Here is a 23,084-nt window from a genome sequence, read left to right as displayed (position 1 = left end):
TCCTAAATCTACTTGTGACCTTGACATCACTCGAAAACCTGTGTGTGTGTGTGTGTGTGTGTGTGTGTGTGTGTGTGTGTGTGTGCTAGCTATGTACAGAAATACTAATACTTATTGCATTTTTATTTGCAGATAATGCTAAAAGAATCTCTCTCTCTCTCTCTCTCTCTCTCTCTCTCTCTCTCTCTCTCTCTCTCTCTCTCTCTCTCTCCAAGCACCACCACAACCGCATCACATGGTCACTCCACCTCGTGCCACAACCGCTATGTCACCACATGGCCACCACCACATACCCAAACACTCCTATACTCCCATGACACAACACCAGTATATATATAAACACAGAAACGCTCTTCATTCCGTTTTGGTCGGGAGGATAAATATTTGAAAGGACACGTCCTCTCATTTGATTAATTCACTGGTTTTGTCAATCCTACATGAGACAACAGAAGTCACATGTCTCTTACATATATGTATATGTAATCTATTGTTCTTTATACAAACACCAACAGATCATATATATATATATATATATATATATATATATATATCACGTTGGAGGCTCCAATCACGGTCAAAAGTCCACATTAAAGCCAAGCCTTAACTGAAATATTGAAAGGTTAATGAAAGGGAAAAAGAAGTGGCGAAAGAAAGCATTTACGAAGTTTGGAGGAATTTAAAACCTATCTTTTAAACTGTGCCAGGTCACAGTTACTGGGAAAGACATGAGAGGGTAAAGAGTTCCAAAAACTTTACCGATATTTACCTGAAATATGCTCATTACAAACAGCATATAAAACAAATTAAAATATATTGTATCAGCCATCAAGATCACAAAAAAGTATGGATAATGTATTGATGATAAACCATACCATAAAGATAATCCCTTAAAGCTACAACATTCTCCAGAACAATGGTAGAGAGGCATATCAACTCAAATAGTAGCTATCTTTTTACGCCAAAGAAAAATTTTGCTTGCCCTTTGAGAATTCATATGTCATATGAAGTTTAAAGCACAAATGAATACGGAGCCTAAATAATCTTCTTTATGAAATGCTGGCGTTTGAAGCAACATTATGAACATTAAAAACTTACAGACATCTAAGACATTGTGTGCATAACATTACAATGTTGAATTCTATGAACAATTTACAACTCTTCTGCTTAAAGCATTCTGTGGCACTTTAGCAACTAAAACCGTATGCAAAATAAACCGACAATACACCATATAAATAACACCTCAAACTTTAATTTTTTTTTAGAATAAAGTATGGGAATACAGGACCTCAAATACTGCGCATTTCTTCACATCAAAGAAAAAAAATGCGCATGTCCCTTGAAAAATTCATTAATTACGAATAATCTATACAACAAAAATGAACATTTACACCAAATAAATCTTTTGTGAAATAATGAAGCTTGAAGCGACTTTATGAACAAAAGAACATTCATAACAATAATGATAATGAATACAAGCAGAGCATTAGGAAATTAAAGAAGTAATATGGCAATACTCAGCAGAGTTAACAGACTGTTGAAGTGGGTACAGCGGAATCGCGGGTGTAAGAGTGATGACGGCCAGACAGAGGTTGAAGAAAGATCATTTATGGAAACTAGAAAGGTGGGTAGGCAACAGAACAAAACCGTGATGGAAACAATGTTGATAAGAGAGGAAGATCGCTCCATCAGCATCCACTGCAATGGAAAGATTTGAAGGAAAGCTGTCCGTTCGAGGAAAGTGAAAACCCGAGAAAAGAAGGGAAGATAGTAAGCAAATATGTCACACCTCGTCAAATGTTTTAAAGATGTCGAGATCCACAGGAATAAACTGACTAAAATCTGTCGCAATGGAAAGATCAATATACTTTATACCAAGAAAGCCGTGTTGGTAATACGCGAAAAGGAAAATATACTAAAAGGGCAAAAGACAAGCATATACTCAAGATGTACCCGAGAATTATGAGTATACAATATACATACATAAATTCAATAAACGCAATATAAACAATACACATAAAATACATGTATACAGAAATGGAAAATGTACACGCAAACGCACACACACACACCAGCAGATCTCCCAGATATCTGCTATTGGTTGCTGAGTGGTGAGGAAGCCCTCCCAGGGAGAGCAGGAAAGGATGCTAATGATAAGCTACCGTGGCCGACGGGGTCGGTCGTGGTCGGCCGCTTCCCACCACCGCCCTCGGGAGTCGGGTGTCGGCCAAGGGGCTCCAATAGCCATTAGCCCGGCGCCATCCGCGATAGATGAACCTCTCCGACCACGGAGTACACTCCCCCTCTCTCTCTCTCTCTCTCTCTCTCTCTCTCTCTCTCTCTCCTTTGAACGTGGGGCATGCGTTTCAGACCTCTGCCTACACCCGGCTACAGAGAGAGAGAGAGAGAGAGAGAGAGAGAGAGAGAGAGAGAGAGAGAGAGAGAGAGAGAGAGAGAGAGAGAGAGAGAGAAAGGTTATGACGAGATTTTGCCATTAGGTAAGCTTAACGCATAGCTCTCATGGCATATACCAACAGCATGTAGGTGTTTCCATGTGGTCCCGTTAGACCGCGTATCATATCTCTCTGGCATGTTTTCTATACTACCATTAATAACAGGGCAGTGCCTTACGATGTCAAAAGAAACGGATTTCATCATGAAAATGTCTACCACTTCAGTTCATTTTTGGTTCGTTACCATTCCAGATTATCTTTACCTTCCTCAAATTATCTTGACTTTATCAAATTATCTTAAAGAGTTCATCTAAACGTCCACGCAATAACGTTCAAAGAGAACAAAAAATAAATACTTTTAAAATACCATGGTTAGTGCAGAGGGTAATGAGGATATACTGTTCTAACCCCGTCCACAGCATAAATAACGGATATTAATATATAAATAGCTTATAGGCTATTTTTTCACCGAGGATAGGTTAATTTGCATTATAATTCAGGCACTGTTGCGATGAGGTTTTGCATGATTTTAATTGTTTAATTATGAGCCAAATGAAAATAAGTGTAGCAGTTTTAATGAAATATTTAGATACAATAGAACAATATTTAAGTGGCACAATTGTGTAGGGCGTCTACCGTACTGGAAACACCAAATCATTTTAATTGTCTATCAGAGCGTGACCCAGCTTTTGCTTTGATTTATTTTTACCCAAAGATATCTTAATGACCATCAAACAAGGCTTCACTATCGCAAACCTAATATATATATCATTTGTGCCGCAAACGCAATGTTAAATGAATTTATGTTCATAATTACCAAACAGCCAATTTCTTTTCGTTCCTTAACAGTCAGTTGACCAAAAATTGGCTCTGAAACATTAAAAACTATCATAGACAAAACATTTAAATATACTACTAATCTATTAAAAAAGAATTATAACGTATTAGAAATACAACGATACTTTTTGTGCTATGACTTTAACATCTACCTTGTATTTCACGTTTGGTTCTGTGCATAGCTTTAACAAATCTCAAATCACACGAAGTAACAAAAATAATCTATCATAGGTTTAGCATCATCTCCACTATGGGCTAGTGTAGCCCCGTCCACTTTCCCTGAACTTCATTTGCTAAACTTTCGTACGGCATCTTTCATTCTTGTTGTCTTACCTTCTAATTATTCCTTCTCTAACAACACAAGGAGCTTCCGTCAGACACCGCCACACACGAGTTGCTGGTAGGTGTTGGAAAACTAACAACATCCACATTAACTATAGGTGGCAAAAGCGTCAACACTAACTTCAGAAAGGCTTTCACTTTTTAATTGTCATACGGGTCATTTCATCCCATCAGTGTCAATTTAACTTAGTATATTGCATCTTCAATATAAGATAGAGTGTTCTAGTAAGATATTACCGCGTTAACGATTTAGAAGTTCAGTTTTTTCACTAATATTCCAAAACACTAAAATCACCGTACCAAAATAGAAAACTTTCTTGTCCAAAATGGCCGACTCTTTGACTTCAGCGATTCAGGTTGACGTCATTTCAAAAATAATAAAACTCCCTAAACTCAGAAAAGATCCTGATGGCAAAATAGCATTAATTTGCACAAGAATAAAATTAAACCGTATGTTTAATATTTTCAAAAGTTTTTTCTAGGAATTTTTCAGAACCGCATTTGAAGTTTGGTGTCACCGTGGTACATACACCCAACACAACACGTTCATGAAATCAAGCAGTAAAGATAAAAAGTAATTTTGATATGCAGATGGGCCATTGACAAAGTCCTCTGACTGTAGTACGGAGGATGCCTGTCAGTTTGACCATGATCCAATGAAAGTCAGTTATCCCATGTTAAACACACCCATTTCTTAAATATTGCTGATGACGCTGTCATGATGTGATGAAAAATTACTTCGTTGACATTTCTTTAATTAGCAAACAATGCTAATCGAAATATTAATCAAATATTCATTCAGGTCACTGAAACAAGGATGACCATCTGAGATTCCAGGCTCAGCTCTTCACAATCTAGCAGCCCCACTCGACGATATATATACAAATTTTCCATCTAGGCTGTGTAATCGGAGGGGATGTCAACTGTAATCTGCAGCCATATATTCCCTGGCCCCTTCAGAGCCGTGCAACACCTCCCTCAAGTTACTTCAAACATCAGCTTATCAGATAATGATCCATACTAGTTCTATAGTGCAGTATATCCGACCATATAAAGCCTGGTTAAACGTCATGTTCAGCAGCAGTAGGTACTGCCCACCATTGACATATGTCCTTCATACATGTGCTCTTGATGAGGACCTTGTTACAGGTGACGGCTTTTTCTGCTATATGGCCTATAAATGTCCCGTCTCCTGATCAACCCGATCTAAATATTCCGCCCCAGTGGAGTCCACGATAGCAAACTTACATTCACTCCGCAGATGCCCCCATCTGTCACCTGGACAAACGTGGTCCCACAACCTTCTATCACTGATGGGTTGCGCCTTGCTCGGTTAGACAGAGTATCTAACTTTTTACCGACCATACAATCACACCTCCAATTGCCCTCCTAGCTGTAGTGTTATCAAGTGTAATGGGATTCGTGTGGCTGCTCCAGATCTGGAAGATAGCTGCTTCTTCTTTCTTATACAGATATTGCTGCATGATGTCTACTTTCATCTCCAGATCCTGGATATTAGTCTTCCTTGAACACAAACCTCATCTCATCCTGGCTGAAATCATCATGGACTCGAATTCTACTCACCCGAGCAAGACTTCCTTTAGTTAGGCAGATCTAACCAGCTTGAACCTGTCGAGCAAGGAACACAGCCAATACTTGTGGATGCATTGTCGGTAACATTCAACGTGCCTATCCTTCAACATCACATGCAAGTCTCTGCAGAACCTTCTCTTCATCATTTCTGACAGTTTCAGAATTTGTTCCAGAAGACCTCATTCAACGCGTATGTCCAAGGACTCTGCTAAGGTGAGGTGGTGAATTACGAACTTGCTAAGATAATGATGAATAGCTCTAAAGAGAGTGGTATGTGAAAGAGCATTATATCTTGTAGAATTTAGCAGTTTTCAAGTTACATTATTGTCAAATTTAATCACTGCTATTAGTTAAATTTTCATAAAATTGAAAACGGTTGTAACCGAGAAGTAATCCTGTTTCAAGCGATCATTTTCGAAAGGACTTAGATTTATATTTGACATCAAAACAGCTGATAGCTATAACTTGTTGAGTAAAACTAACATACTTTTAAAGACAAAAAAATAAAAAAACCGTAATGGTAAACGTAAATCAATGTTTTAGGAAGGTGGTGAAACGGAAATGGTAGTTTCAAAATTAACTCTGGCTTACGCTATCATGGACTGCATGGAGTGTGAATATTACATTTAACCACAAAAGGATTACCCATGGACTCCACACTCTATAGCAGAAAGCTGCCGAAGCTGAAACAAATGAGAAATTGGATTTTAGGTTTATGTTCTGGTCATATACCTTGTATATGACCCATTGTTTAAACCCTTTATGGATGCACAATCAATAGTTGTTTAAAGGGCAATCTGCATCTACAAGAGGAGGAAATACAGTACTAATGCAAGTCTCCTTACCTTAATACATATTTCTTGCTCATCATGCACTTACTAAAGGAAACAATATTTCCTACTGAAATATCTGTCTTTGTACCATGCTAATCTATGAGTCTGAGATCTCTTCCTCTATCAGAAACAGCCTCGAAAGGGCTCAATGGTCTGTTTCTGTTTGAAATCCTTGTACAGAGACCCCCTTGCTTCAGCGAGGTAGCGCCAGGAAAACGGACAAAAAATGCCACATTCGTTCCCACTCAGTCTTTAGCTCCCTATCCACATCCAGGCCCAACAAACCCTTCCATGCCTGGGGATAGGGGAGAAGGAAATTCCTATGTATTCCCTGCATGTCGTAGAAGGCAACCAAAAGGGGTGGGAGTGAAGGGCTGAAATCCTCCCCTCCAGTTTTTACTTTTCCAAAAGAATGAACAGAGAAGAAGGACAAGTGAAGATTTATCCTCTAAGGCTCAGTCTTCTGTTCTTGACGCTACCTCAATAACATGGGGATATGGCGAATATGTATGAAAAAAATATATATCTTTTTTTTTATACTTATTTGCTGTCTCCCGCGTTTGCGAGGTAGCACAAGGAAACAGACAAAAGAATGGCCAAACCCACCCACCCACTTCCCACGTATTTCCTGAATGTTATAAAAGGTGACTAAAAGGGAGTGAGCAGGGGACTGGAAATCCTCCCCTCCCTTTTTTTCCAAAAGAAGGAGCAGAGAAGGGGGCCAAGTGAGTATATTCCCTCTAAGGCTCAGTCCTCTGTTCTTAACACTACCTCATTACTGCGGGAGACAGACATATAAATATATACAGACATATATACACATGTGCATATTCATACTTGCTTTCCTTCATCCATTCCTGGCGCTACCCCACCCTACAGGAAACAGCATTGCTACCTCCTGCTTCAGTGAGGTAGCACCAAGAAAACAGTTGTCTCAATATTCTAAAATTGGTAGCATACTTAATACATCATTACTTGCAGTACTTAGGTTTATAACACAAAGAGGCTGAATGCAAAAAATTTATTATCATAGCACACTCCAAATACAAATATAAACCACTACATTATTTTACAATTGCACATCAAGTCCCTTTCACAACTTCTGCATGTCATTAATATACAAAGGAATAAACTTTCTCACAAATGTTATAAAAAAGAAAACCATTACAATTATGCCTCTTCATAAAGATTGTAGTTTTCAGTATAGTTTCTTACAATACAACTAACAGATCAATCACTACATAATGATATCATAAGGGCATTTTTCTTGTACAAACAAGGATATATTTGGGAGTACTTGAAACAGCTTCAAGCATCCAATCTACTCGATGAAGACTGCTAATTCTGAAAGCTCAACTATTCTTCATTGTTAGAATAAATATCATTCATATGTAGATCAGGTACTAAAAGGAGTCTCATACTTCAGAAGTGATTTTTAATTGCCTTTGTTTAATACAGTAAATTTCCTGCACCTACTTGGTAGTAGACCTATATTGCTCATTGAAGCAATACCATTAAAAATATCTGATTTTCCCACTGTTTGCTGTATTCTTTAACTGTATTTACAGTGCATCACTTCTAGCAGTACTATTCTCCTATTTCTTTCTCTCACTGTTCCCCACTTTACTACTGTATTAATCTTTTCTAGTTCCTTACTTTCAGTTTTCTCCTTTGTGAATGGAATTTGTAGATACTTACAGAAAGGAATAATTAGACAGGTTAGTATGAAATAAGGCTGAGAGGTAAAGGGCTCTTTGAGTAGGATGGAATGGAAAGCAAGAAATCTGGCCTAAACATATTAAACATATTAACATATTAATTGAAAATGTAGAGTGAAAAAGTAAAAACTACTTTTATAAGATTGGAAATAAACGTTTCATCTTAGCAAAATGAGCATGGGTTCAGGATGTGTATTGAGTGATGTTGCAGTGATTGTATGTACTTCACCCAACCTATCAAATTAGATATGGTGTATTGGTAATACATAAAAGACAGAGTGTAATTGCTAAAGCAACACCTCAAACTTTTCATATGCTTTTGTTTCTCTGTTCAAACATACCTTACTTCACCATGTTAAAGCCAAACCAACATGCTAATTTCCTCAGCAAATGATTCAATATTTGTAACTATGCCTTCGATGCCTTAAGGCATGGAAGTATCTTCCTGCCAAAATCTCTACAAATTCTGTATATGTAAGTCAGTTAGAAGAGCAGAAAATTATATACACAACATATGAAACTGCTGCGGAGTGGTTTAGGGAAATGTATGGAAGCATTTAAAAGTGGTCATAAGCCTGATGACAGGTCAAAAACAGCAACTTTTCCACTGCAATGGAAATGGATGTAAAAGTTGTTAAAGAATTATAGAGAATTACGTTTCCTTTGTACACCTGGCAAAGTGTATGATAAGATGGTAGCTGAATATATTAAAATGTTTGAGGAACACTTTGATGGAGAAGAAGAAAAAATAAATTTAGCTCGAAGAATGGGTGTGTAGAGTATAATTTTGCACTCACAAAACAGTTGAGAATACTCTATAGACAAATCGTTAAAAGCATTTATTCTTTTTCTACAAGACATATGATAAAATGAATAAGAAAGTTCTTTGGGAAGTTCTAACTTTGTATATGAGCAGTGCATGCAGGAGTGCATGAAGGTTGTGTGATTTCATTATAGGTATTTTTTAACATTGTTATGGATAAGGCATTATGTAAGATGAAAGTGAAGTGAAAAGACTGTGGTGAAAAACTTAAACCATGGAGAAACAGAATGGAAGCTGCTACCTTTGCTGAATATATGTGATTCTGTTTTGTTAATTACACCAAAGAAATAGCTGGAAAGAATAGTGGACCACTTCGATGATGCTTGTAGGAGGAGGATACTAAAAATGCATGAAAATAAAAGACAGATGCTAGTGTTTGAAAGGATGGGTAAACAAAGTGTTATATCAGTTTGCAAGGTGAAGAGATAAAAGTAATGGATGAGTTTAGATACTTAGGAGTAAAGTTCAGCAAGAATGGCAGAAGAAAAAGTTGAATTTGACAGTAAGTCACATAAAGGAAAATCAAAGTGCATCAAAAGCTTTGGTGAAGAGAAAATTTTCAGTGCATAGCATGCAAAAAATTTACATGAAGGAGTACTTGTCCTAACTGACATACAAAAGTGAAACCTAGATTAATATCAAAGTGTATGGTACATGAAATCATGAGTAGTACAGATGGATAATTTGTGCTGCACAGATGAAATTAGTATGATTGAGTGAATGAAGAAAGATGAGAGGGATATGTGTAAAGAAACCATAATAAAGCAGTTGGATGAGTCTTTTAGGTTGATATGTCCAAGTAGATTCTCCATAGATTCCCAATTAGTGATGGGACGTGCTGGAAAGGCTAACTACATACTACTTATGGCAAACTGGGTTAGTCACGCAGATATCCAGTGGTATTCAGTAAGCATAATCTCTCTACAGATGCTATGCCAGTAATGCACTTAAAAGTACAAGGAAGAAAACAAATTACAGAGGAGATGGGAAGGCATAAAGTGGAAATTGATTTGGGCTATTGATACTTCAAAGGAAAATTGCTGGAAGAGTGATGGGGGATTAAATATAACTGAAACATCTATATACAGAGGTAATATGAATGGAGACATTGGCTTCACTTAACAAGTCAATTTGGAATTCAAAGTGAAAAATGAAGAAGCATTTCCATGAATGTGGATGTCCTGTTAAAAACCTGGGCATGGGATGAGGTCTATGGATGTATCTGTTGTACCCCATAGAACTAGAAATGGGGTTCATGATGACAAACAGATGGATATACAAATAAAAAAAAATCAGATGTTTCTTTTCTTTCTTTCAAACTATTCGCCATTTCCCGCGTTAGCAAGGTAGTGTTAAGAACAGAGGACTGGGCCTCTGAGGGAATATCCTCACCTGGCCCACTTCTCTGTTCCTTCTACTAATTCTTAGTAAATGAAAAAAAATGTAAGAAATTTTTAATCTACAAAACATTAATCTTAATGTATTTAATACTTTACATTACAAATCATGTATCTGTATGGATGGCACTTCTAAACTGTATAACGATATACCTAAAATATAGCATTTTGAGGATTGAAATAAAATTATCTAGTTTGTCAAACTGTATAAAATTATCTAATATTCAGATTCTTTTTTGAACAATGTACCTATAGATTAGTGCATGGCTTAACTTGGTGCAATGAACCAAACATCTACACAATGTCAAGTCCACTTCATTCTTTCATGTCTCTTGAATAAAAATGGTGTAGATAGCCAGCCAAGCCATAATTTCAACTTTATGCAAGTTTTCCAGTATTCTACATAGGACACTTAGTTTCATAATGAATCAATATAAATCAAATACCTTTAAAAAGACACAAAAAGGTGAAAAATATTCAAGAGAATGGTGCCAGTGCTGTTACTCATATATCCAAGCTATCTTTTCTCATACTTCATTTACTTATAACATAAGGTAATGCAATATCTACATATTCTATTTTGAATAAGTTGAAATAAATAAAAAGTCTAAAACTTCTTCCTCTTCCCCATTAAGCCTCCAATCCAAAATTCATTCTCCTTTTAAATATCCACACCACCATCTTTTCTCAGGAGGCTGTTCTATACTTCCCCCTTTCCAGCATGCCAACTAGAATTCCTGGCACCTGCCATCCCAATGCTGATAATCTTGTTCCTCATCTGCCTGTCATCTAAACACTGCTCAGCCTCCATTAATACAAATATAATCTCTATCTCTCTCTCTCTTTTCTTTTCAATATTAACAATTAAAAATGGGTAGATCAGTAGTTTGCACTTCCAATTATATGTATGAAAATGACAATGCATTCATTACAATATCACCATCATCATCACCTGTCCCACTGCCATGATATATACCTTTCCCTGTACCATATCACTCTCAAACAAGAAAATCAATAACACTATGTAATCACCTACGAAAGAAATATCCTAAATGATGAACAGTATAGTGGTTAAAATCAGAATCAACCAGTACTGTGTTCAAAATAACAACCACACACCCACATAAATTCTGAAATTCTTCATTCAAGAAAGTTAATGAACTAAGCAGACTTCAAAAAAGCCAGAGATATATACAGACATAGAAGTAAATGCATAGACAAATTTTAAAATACACAGACATCATAAAATGCAAATCAATAATGCTGTACAAATGGCTGGCTTAAAAAAAATAATATGACAGAGCACTGCTATATAAATATCTGGATGTCAAAGTTTCTGCTGAGTATCTTAGTGTTAAAAATACTTTTCCTCTTTGAATACTAATCGTTACACCTAAAGTTAATAGTCACAATAATACAGTTTCCTGACCAAACAACAGTATCAAATCAAACTATGTTCTAAATTTGTGATACTTTGGGTGAACATATTTGATTAAAACTAGTCATCATACAAATTCATTAGCATTTTCAACTAATCAAAAGAGCATACTTAAGTAATGATCCCAATGATTAGAGAGTAAATAAGGAAAACAAAATAAAATGAAATAAAAAAACAAAAAAACTTACTGATCTTAACAAAATCAACCCCATTTACATGAGGTGAATCAAGTGCATATATACATGCATCTTTTGCAGGAATTAAATCTACAGTACCAAGGTCTTCAACTTCAAAACCACAGGCTGATAAAAGCCTGGGATGTGCTATTCCCTTGGGGTGATTTGCTGCAAGTCAAATATACAACTGAAATGCTTATTATCAGTATTTTGTACTTTAGTCCTGAACTAGGGACAGTAGCAAGGCACAATTTCCAAAAAGAAAAATAACTTAACAAAACATTTGCGAGAGGCCACTCACAAAATTCAAAAATGAAAAATTATATACAACAATATTCACCAAATTATACTTCACTTATTTTCAATGTTGTCTTTGTCATCTTCACCAAACAGGAAGTAAATAAATACTGGAGCAAAAATCTCATCAAGTTTGCTTATAAATGCAACTTCCTCACTATTTACAACACCATAAACACCCAACAATCTTTAAGCAGAAATAAACAGCTCATCCCTGCCTTTCACTTCAGCAGCATATTCTCACAAAGCCCTACCTCCACAATACACACAATACTGACAAAACAAACGTACACTGTAATGACCTTACAAGCCCTAAAACTGACCTTCCTGAACTCAATCTTAAATTCCATTCCATTAGACATACATCAGCTTGAAGCTACACTCCCCTGACACATACAAGTTAAACATTCTCATCTACATTCTGGGCAACATTCATCTTTCCAACATTACAAACATCGATATAGCATATCATAAGATTCCTCATGCCCTAGTTGCAACTTTCATAATGAAAACACTACACATTTCCTCCTCAACCATTCTGCATTCATCCTACAAAGATGTCCAAAACGTTACCAACCTTCTTAACCCGTGTTCCTGCCCAGTGAACATGGCCATCTTTACAAACTGCAGTAACCCCACAAGGGGATCTAGGGGTAGGAAGGTATGGTACTGTATATATACTTTTACATAACTAATTGCCTCTCCTGCCTTAGTAAGGTAGTGTCAGGAACAAATGAAAAATGCCCTCATGTACAGACACCCACTTCCTAGCCTTCATGTACATTGTCCAAAAATCAGCACCTACCATCAACAGCCAAGGCCCTACAAACTGCTTTGTGGTCAAGAATGACAACAAAGTAATATGCCCCCTATATAGCACGTTGATCCAATTCATTCTATATTATGCAAACCTCTCACCTTGAATGTTCAAGCCTCAGTTTCCTAAAGTCTACTTTACTCCATTTCCATCTTTTGTCTCCCCAAAGAAATAGAATTGACAGTTTTACTAAGCTTTAGCTATCGCACCTGACACAACAAAAGTTTTATGAGAGCTATCTATCTATCTACCTATATCTCTGACACCCATTCACTCCATGATCTCCCATTATGAGGGTGGCATGGCAAAAGTAGAAAAAAAATATCAATACACTAAAAACTGGATAAAAAACTCATAGTAGCAAATGAAACTACATTTGAAGAGGGCACTCTATCAGGAGCGCCCCAAGGAAAAGTATTCACTTAAACTGTATTTGTGATAATGATTTCATGCATCAACTGGGTGGTAAACTAATAGAATGTAATATATGGTGTTTTGCACCTCACCTCATGTTTTTTCCTTACCTCATGTTTTTTTTAATTTTCCAAAAGAAGGGAAATGGCGAATATGTATGAAAAAACTTAACTGCCGTTTTCCGCATCAGCAAGGTAGTGTAAGGAAACAAACAAAGAATTGCCTAACCACCCACATACACATATATATACATAAATGCCCACACACACACACACATATACATACATATACATTTCAATGTATACATATACATTTCAACATATACATACATATATACACAGACATATACATATGTACATATTCATACTTGCTGCCTTCATCCATTCCCATCACCACCCCGCCACACATGAAACAGCATCCCCCCCACCCCTTCCAGCGACATAACGCCAGGAAAAGACAAAAAGGCCACATTCATTCACACTCAGTCTCTAGCTGTCACTAAAAATATATCAAACAAAAGATTATTTAATGTAATGCAAAGAAGATTGTGAATACTCTTACACTATACATGTAACAATTAAAGAAATGTCTAAAGAAAATTAGAAACATGACTGAAGTCAGTTCCTGATGACTCTTAGACTGACAATTAAGTAATGTGTGTGGCAGCACAAAGAAATAATATCATTCATCAAGAAAGATAATGCAGTGAGTACCAAAAGCAAGAGCTGCATTTCTGGCAAAGTTTTCTGGAAGGTACTCATAGGAAAGTACTACCCCTTCTTCCCAACATTTTTGACAGAAACATCCTCTTAGGTTCTCTTTACTCATCCTCTTCATATGTCTGAACAGCTTTAAAACACCCTGAACATCCTGAACAATACTCTCAATTAGATTGTGCTTACAACTACACCTCTCTAAGTCTTACAGTCATTGCTTACACAATCAACTGACCTCATATAACATATTGTCCTCAGGCAATAAAATTCAAGAACAATCATCCTTTTTCTTTCTCTTTTTCTTTTGCATTCAAAATAAATAATCATTACAAATGACAGATAATGCAAACTACATAAGAAAACTGTGATGTCATAAAAAAATTTTTTAAAGAAAGCTGCACGCTAAGTCAATGTGACCATCACTCCTTATGAAGAAATATCTCCATTTGAAATGAGTTTTCTTCATGACTTTCAACAAGTGATTTAAACCTACACAGAATCACAAGCTGGTTTTTTAAACTCCAACTTTTCTTAAATCAATGATGTTATATAATTCATCTATACTTTAAAAAGGTGTTCCTGTCTTCCATCTGCAGCTACACTAAGTAAGTTGTCTGATGCAAGATGGCTAAAACCTAGACATAGTTGAAAATAATTTGTCCATTTCCTTGAAAGGATAGAAATTGCTGGCTACTGTATTTTCAGGAAAATATCAAATAATGTCATATACTATTAAAAACTATCAAATAATGTCATATACTATTAAAAACTGGTCCTGTCTGTCTTCTGTCTGTAGACATGCCAAGGAAATTGCAAGACACATGACAACTAACTCCCATATAGGGGTGCCAATAATTCATCCATTTCCACGGGAGGATAGAAACTGTGAGCTGTTGAGGTATATCTGATATATTTTTAGTAAAATATTTTACCGTATCATATGCTTTAGAAAGTTGGTCCTGTCTGTCTTCTGTCAGTGGAAACCCTGAGGAAGCTGTCAAACACACTAAGACAAAGCCTCCTCAATAACTCATCAATTTTCATGGCTGCTGAGGTCATATATATTCAGGAAAATATGCTACTGTTCATTGGGATAATTGTACCAGCAATACTGGAGGTATAAAGAGGAAAAATGGTAAGGGTAAATGATCATACCACTAAACAATGCCATGCCATTCCACAGTTCTCACAGCCCTCCACAAGATTGAGCAGACTAGGACTGAATCTGCCTGTCATCTTTAATTCTAAAAAGTTAATTAAGTCTGATTCTTTTTGAAATGCTTAATTCTTAAAGGGATTTAAACTATGATCCTTCTATCTCTTCCCCATATATTACTCTTGAAAAAGCAGCTTCCAAACAAGGACACTGAAGACTACACAGAAACTGGCACAAGAACAGAACAGATGTCATTATCATATCACTAATATTTACCAATCATTCAGAATTTACCGATAAAGAAATATCTAACTGTATTTATAATAATCACAATTTCATTCTTCAGCAATGCCTGAAATTTTTGCAAGAGTTTTTGCTATTACCTCTTTGTTGATGTCTAATTTTTCTGGCTCCCTCTCTTTGTTGATTAGCTCCTCATCATCCACCGGCAGAGATCGACTGCCTTGAGCAATAAGTTCTTGATACTGCTTCTGGGCCTCCGGAACTAACTTCATCAATGTTTGGAATTTATCCTATAATACGTCAAAGGAAGATAATTAGAAATATAAATAGTTTGTAGTTTAAAATATACTAATCACAAAGAATGATGGCAACTTGAACTGTACACAAAGAAAGCTACACACAACAGCAACAAAGTTCAATAATATAAACAACCCTTGAAGTCAAATATTTCATTTTTTCTCAAAACCATATATTGACGTTGATTTCTCCTTCCTTGTAAAGATGGGTAAGACCTTCTAAAATCTTCATACTGAACTAAAAACATAAATAAGTTTCATTTATCATTCATATGAGACCTCTTATTGAAGTGAATGACATTTCAAATCATACAATAGTTTTTCATGAATTTTTTTTCTTTTCTTTTTTTTTGCGTTGTCACTGTCTCCCGCATTTGCGAGGTAGCACAAGGAAACAGACGAAAGAAATGGCCCAACCCACCCCCATACACACGTATATACATACATGTCCACACACGCAAATATACATACCTACACAGCTTTCCATGGTTTACCCCAGATGCTTCACATGCCCTGATTCAATCCACTGACAGCACGTCAACCCCGGTATACCACATCGCTCCAATTCACTCTATTCCTTGCCCTCCTTTCACCCTCCTGCATGTTCAGGCCCCGATCACACAAAATCTTTTTCACTCCATCTTTCCACCTCCAATTTGGTCTCCCACTTCTCGTTCCCTCCACCTCCGACACATATATCCTCTTGGTCAATCTTTCCTCACTCATTCTCTCCATGTGCCCAAACCATTTCAAAACACCCTCTTCTGCTCTCTCAACCATGCTCTTTTTATTTCCACACATCTCTCTTACCCTTACGTTACTTACTTGATCAAACCACCTCACACCACACATTGTCCTCAAACATCTCATTTCCAGTACATCCACCCTCCTGCGCACAACTCTATCCATAGCCCATGCCTTGCAACCATACAACATTGTTGGAACCACTATTCCTTCAAACATACCCATTTTTGCTTTCCGAGATAATGTTCTCGACTTCCACACATTCTTCAAGGCTCCCAGGATTTTCGTCCCCTCCCCCACCCTATGATCCACTTCCGCTTCCATGGTTCCATCCGCTACCAGATCCACTCCCAGATATCTAAAACACTTTACTTCCTCCAGTTTTTCTCCATTCAAACTTACCTCCCAATTGACTTGACCCTCAACCCTACAGTACCTAATAACCTTGCTCTTATTCACATTTACTCTTAACTTTCTTCTTTCACACACTTTACCAAACTCAGTCACCAGCTTCTGCAGTTTCTCACATGAATCAGCCACCAGCGCTGTATCATCAGCGAACAACAACTGACTCACTTCCCAAGCTCTCTCATCCACAACAGACTTCATACTGTGTACATTTATGTGTATATATAAATGTTGTGCGTAAGACAAGGGAGCAAATGGGAACTTCAGTGAAGGGGGCCAATGGGGAGGTGATAACAAGTAGTGGTGATGTGAGAAGGAGATGGAGTGAGTATTTTGAAGGTATGTTGAATGTGTTTGATGATAGAGTGGCAGATATAGGGTGTTTTGGTCGAGGTGGTGTGCAAAGTGAGAGGGTTAGGGAAAATGATTTGGTAAACAGAGAAGAGGTAGTAAAAGCTTTGCGGAACATGAAAGCCGACAAGGCAGTAGGTTTGGATGGTATTGAAGTGGACTTTATTAAAAAAGGGGGTGACTGTATTGTTGACTGGTTGGTAAGGTTATTTATTGTATGTATGATTCATGGTGAGGTGCCTGAGGATTGGCGGAATGCTTGCATAGTGCCATTGTACAAAGGCAAAGGGGATAAGAGTGATTGCTCAAATTACAGAGGTATAAGTTTGTTGAGTATTCCTGGTAAATCATATGGGAGGGTATTGATTGAGAGGGTGAAGGCATGTACAGAGCATCAGATTGGGGAAGAGCAGTGTGGTTTCAGAAGTGGCAGAGGATGTGTGGATCAGGTGTTTGCTTTGAAGAATGTATGTGAGAAATACTTAGAAAAGCAAATGGATTTGTATGTAGCATTTATTCATCTGGAGAAGGCATATGATAGAGTTGATAGAGATGCTCTGTGGAAGGTATTAAGAATATATGGTGTGGGAGGCAAGTTGTTAGAAGCAGTGAAAAGTTTTTATCGAGGATGTAAGGCATGTGTACGTGTAGGAAGAGAGGAAAGTGATTGGTTCTCAGTGAATGTAGGTTTGCGGCAGGGGTGTGTGATATCTCCATGGTTGTTTAATTTGTTTATGGATGGGGTTGTTAGGGAGGTGAATGCAAGAGTTTTGGAAAGAGGGGCAAGTATGCAGTCTGTTGGGGATAAGAGAGCTTGGGAAGTGAGTCAGTTGTTGTTCACTGATGATACAGCGCTGGTGGCTGATTCATGTGAGAAATTGCAGAAGCTGGTGGCTGAGTTTGGTAAAGTGTGTGAAAGAAGAAAGTTAAGAGTAAATGTGAATAAGAGCAAGGTTATTAGGTACAGTGGGGTTGAGGGTCAAGTCAATTGGGAGGTAAGTTTGAATGGAGAAAAACTGGAGGAAGTAAAGTGTTTTAGATATCTGGGAGTGGATCTGGCAGTGGATGGAACCATGGAAGCCTTGAAGAATGTTTGGAAGTCAAGAACATTATCTCGGAAAGCAAAAATGGCTATGTTTGAAGGAATAGTGGTTCCAACAATATTGTATGGTTGCGAGGCATGGGCTATGGATAGAGTTGTGCGCAGGAGGGTGGATGTGCTGGAAATGAGATGTTTGAGGACAATATGTGGTGTGAGGTGGTTTGATCGAGTAAGTAATGTAAGGGTAAGAGAGATGTGTGGAAATAAAAAGAGCGTGGTTGAGAGAGCAGAAGAGGGTGTTTTGAAATGGTTTGGGCACATGGAGAGAATGAGTGAGGAAAGATTGACCAAGAGGATATATGTGTCGGAGGTGGAGGGAACGAGGAGAAGTGGAAGACCAAATTGGAGGTGGAAAGATGGAGTGAAAAAGATTTTGAGTGATCGGGGCGTAAACATGCACGAGGGTGAAAGGCGGGCAAGGAATAAAGTGAATTGGATCAATGTGGTATACCAGGGTCGACGTGCTGTCAATGGATTGAATCAGGGCATGTGAAGCGTCTGGGGTAAACCATGGAAAGTTCTGTGGAGCCTGGATGTGGAAAGGGAGCTGTGGTTTCGGGCATTATTAGATGACAGCTAGAGACTGAGTGTGAATGAATGGGGCCTTTGTTGTCTTTTCCTAGTGCTACCTCGCACACATGAGGGGGGAGGGGGATGTTATTCCATGTGTGGCGAGGTGGCGATGGGAATAAATAAAGGCAGACAGTATGAATTATGTACATGTGTATATATGTATATGTCTGTGTGTGTATATATATGTTTACATTGAGATGTATAGGTATGTATATTTGCGTGTGTGGACGTGTATGTATATACATATGTATGGGGGTGGGTTGGGCCATTTCTTTCGTCTGTTTCCTTGCACTACCTCGCAAACGCGGGAGACAGCGTCAAAGTGAAACAAATAAACAAATAAATAAATGTTGTGGATGATATCACTTACTCTATTACTTAAAGCATTATATACTTCTTGCTATCTTCCCTTTCGGAAACTTTCTTGCACTACTAGTTCTTTGCTTCATCCACTTTCACATTCCATCCATTACAACATCTACCACATATTTGTAGATTCAGTATGATTTCCCTGTTCTCTACCCTTTCTTCTTTTTTTTAATTCAACTTTTCCCAATATTTTCCTCCATCTATCCTGCCTGTATCCTTCACTCATAAATTATAACATTACACTTTTTTATCATACCTGATCTCCATTTCCCATGTCAGCGAGGTAGTGCCAGTAAGAAGACGAAGACCAAATCATCCACTCATATACATACATATGCACATATACATACATATATGTATACATAACATACATACATATACATATATACACATACATATATTCATACTTGCTCGCCTTCATCCATTCCTAACGCCACCCAGCCCCACAGCGAGGTAGTGCCAGTAAGAAGACGAAGACAAAATCATCCACTCATATACATACATATGCACATATGCACATATACATACATATACATATACATAACATACATACATATACATATATACACATATTTTTTTATTTTTATTATACTTTGTCGCTGTCTCCCGCGTTTGCAAGGTAGCGCAAGGAAACAGACGAAAGAAATGGCCCAACCCACCCCCCATACACATGTATATACATACGTCCACACACGCAAATATACATACCTACACAGCTTTCCATGGTTTACCCCAGACGCTTCACATGCCTTGATTCAATCCACTGACAGCACGTCAACCCCGGTATACCACATCGCTCCAATTCACTCTATTCCTTGCCCTCCTTTCACCCTCCTGCATGTTCAGGCCCCGATCACACAAAATCTTTTTCACTCCATCTTTCCACCTCCAATTTGGTCTCCCTCTTCTCCTCATTCCCTCCACCTCCGACACATATATCCTCTTGGTCAATCTTTCCTCACTCATTCTCTCCATGTGCCCAAACCACTTCAAAACACCCTCTTCTGCTCTCTCAACCACGCTCTTTTTATTTCCACACATCTCTCTTACCCTTACGTTACTCACTCGATCAAACCACCTCACACCACACATTGTCCTCAAACATCTCATTTCCAGCACATCCATCCTCCTGCGCACAACTCTATCCATAGCCCATGCCTCGCAACCATACAACATTGTTGGAACCACTATTCCTTCAAACATACCCATTTTTGCTTTCCGAGATAATGTTCTCGACTTCCACACATTCTTCAAGGCCCCCAGAATTTTCACCCCCTCCCCCACCCTATGATCCACTTCATACTTGCTTGCCTTCATCCATTCCTAACGCCACCCAGCCCCACAGGAAACAGCAATGCCACCCCATGCGTCAGTGAGGTAGTGCCAGGAAACAGACAAAAAAAGGCCACATCCTTTCACACTCAGTCTCAAACTGTCATGTGTAATGCACCGAAACCACAGCTCCCTATCCACATCGGCGCCACCACAGACATTTCATATGCCCTGGCTCAGTCCACAGACAGCACATTGACCCCAGTATACCAAATCATTCCAATTCATTCTATTCCATGCACACTTTTTACCCTCCTGCATGTTCAGATCCTAATCACTCAAAATCTTTTTCACTCCTGCTTCTCCTTGTTCCCTCCACCTCTGACATATATATCCTCTTTGTCAACCTTTCCTCCCTTATATTCTCCATATATCCAAACCATTTCAACACAACCTCTTCTCCTCTCTCAACCACACTCTTCCTGCTACCACACATCTCTCTTACCCTTTCATAACTTATTCAATCAAACCACCTCACACCACATATTGTCATTAAACATTTCATTTCCAACAAATCCATCCTCCTCTGCACAACCCTATCTATAGTCCATGCCTTGCAATCATAAAATATCGGTGGAACTACTATCCCTTCAAGCATACCTACTTTTGCTCTCCAAGTTAATGTTCTCTCTTTCCACATATTCTTCGTAGCTCCAGAACATTCGCCCCCACCCTATGACTCACTTCTGCTTCCATGGTTCCATTCGCCAAGTCCAATAATACTAATACTAATACAAATACAATGAAAACAAAGGAATTTAAGCATCAAAAGACCATTGGGTTCTTTCAAGGCTGTTTGTAATGGTGGAAGAGATTAGAAATATTGATAAGTGTGGCAAGAATAGAAAGACTGAATATTCAGATAATTCAGAGAGAAAAACCTGTCAACTGTACATGTACATAAGGACTTGCTAATAAAGTCACACATGAACTTTAAGGAGCTATTCATTGAATCTACTCTTAAAGTGTTATGCAACTACTCAAAATGCCAAATCATTCCATATGATGATAATCATTCTTTTCATTGTTTTATTTTTCTGTGCTAGAAAGCTGCAATCACTTTGCAAATCCTCAAAAGAGAATAAATAATCTGTGAAATGTTTTAAGTTATGCTTCTGAGGCTTTGGCATATTGATGCGTGGTCTCCGTCAAACATGGATCAAAAATACTGATTAGGTAAGCCTACCTGTATCCTATTAGAGTTTGAAGCGGCAAAATACAAAAAATCACTCTGATGGCGAGGAAGGGTTTGCCATATTGTGCCAAAATAATGGAATTGTAGGTTCAGGAAGGAACATATTAAGCAGAGTATATGAATACGACTATGCAAGACACATAAATGTAAATATCAATGATAAAGGGTATTTCTTATTTATATTTATTTTGCTTTGTCACTGTCTTCCGCGTTAGCGAGGTAGCACAAGGAAACAGACGAAAGAATGGCCCAACCTGCCCACATACACATGTATATACATACACGTCCACACACGCAAATATACACACCTATACATCCCAATGCACACATATACATACACACACAGACATATACATATATACACATGCACACAATTCACACTGTCTGCCCTTACCCGTTCCCACCGCCACCTCGCCACACATGGAACAACAACCCCATCTCCCCTCATGTGTGCGAGGCAGCGCTAGGAAAAGACACCAAAGGCCCCATTCCTTCACACTCAGTCTCCAGCTGCCACGCAACAATGCACAGCTCCCTTTCCACATCCAGGCCCCACACAACCTTCCACGGCCCACCCCAGACGCTTCTCATGCCCCGGTTCAATCCATCGACAGCACGTCGACCCCAGCACACCACACTGCTCCTATTCACTCCATTCCCCGCACGCCTTTCACCCTCCTGCATGTTCAGGCCCCGACCATATATAAAAAATCTAGTAATGGCTGCAGGTAATACAAAAGCTTCTGATATGATATGTTAACTACTCTGTTTATACTGTTAAAACTGATTCCCACATCTAGTGACTCTTCCCAACTTTTCCACAGCACAAGAGAGAAAATAACTACAAGTAGTCTTACTTGAGCACCCTGGTAACTGATGATACCAAAGCAGCTTACAGGTACCTTCTTGAAACAGAGTTTGCCAAGATATTTACATGTGAGCGCAAAAATAACTGGCACCCCATGGATTCGGGCATGCTCTAGCATTTTCTCAACAACTTCATCCAGGGCTCCTGCAGAGACAGTTGTGAAGTAAAATGTAACATTACCTTACATTATGAAACCCTTTATAGAACACAATGATTAATCTTACATACAAAATGTATTTGTAAAACTACTGTGCACTTGCCAAATTAAAAATGAACAACTTGGAAATTATATTTCAAAATGTTTGTAAGAATATTGAGAAGCCTCTAAGTACCATACTTTCTTGATAAAATCTTGTTAATGTCCAATTCAAATGGCATGGCTTAAAAATCTTTCCTTTATTTCCTTAAGCTTTATCAAGTGCATGCTCAAATAATTCCTCCCATTTTCAGAGTAATACACCATCCTTATTTTTACATATATATAAATCATATCTAGTGTCTAATAATATTCATAAGTGTGGAAGTTGTATCAAATATCTTTCTGACCTTGAATATGCCTGATCAACAATATCCAGTCTCAGTTCTCATATTCAATA

General features: G+C 37.9%; 1 protein-coding gene and 1 long non-coding RNA gene across 4 annotated transcripts in view; both read right to left on the bottom strand.

Annotated features, from left to right (window-relative positions):
• LOC139750196 (uncharacterized) overlaps positions 1-3,941 on the bottom strand; it is a 1,037,082-nt gene extending 1,033,141 nt beyond the window's left edge. The window contains exon 1 of the long non-coding RNA XR_011713101.1: positions 3,621-3,941. This is a non-coding gene — a long non-coding RNA (uncharacterized lncRNA). The remainder of the gene's footprint in view (positions 1-3,620) is intronic.
• Positions 3,942-13,251: 9,310 nt separating this feature from the next.
• The window catches only part of Sbp2 (SECIS-binding protein 2), a 41,694-nt gene continuing 31,861 nt past the window's right edge, over positions 13,252-23,084 (bottom strand). For all 3 annotated transcript variants that reach the window (XM_071664616.1, XM_071664614.1, XM_071664617.1), the window contains 2 exons: positions 22,478-22,632; positions 13,252-15,540 (listed from right to left, as the gene is read on the bottom strand). In XM_071664616.1, the coding sequence (XP_071520717.1) occupies positions 15,343-15,540; positions 22,478-22,632 (353 nt within the window). In that variant the 3' untranslated portion in view covers positions 13,252-15,342. The remainder of the gene's footprint in view (positions 15,541-22,477; positions 22,633-23,084) is intronic.

This window comes from Panulirus ornatus, chromosome 9 (assembly GCF_036320965.1).
Source record: "Panulirus ornatus isolate Po-2019 chromosome 9, ASM3632096v1, whole genome shotgun sequence".
Lineage (NCBI taxonomy): Eukaryota > Metazoa > Arthropoda > Malacostraca > Decapoda > Palinuridae > Panulirus > Panulirus ornatus.
Note: the sequence above shows the minus strand (reverse complement) of the source record. Positions and strands in the feature narration are given on the sequence as shown.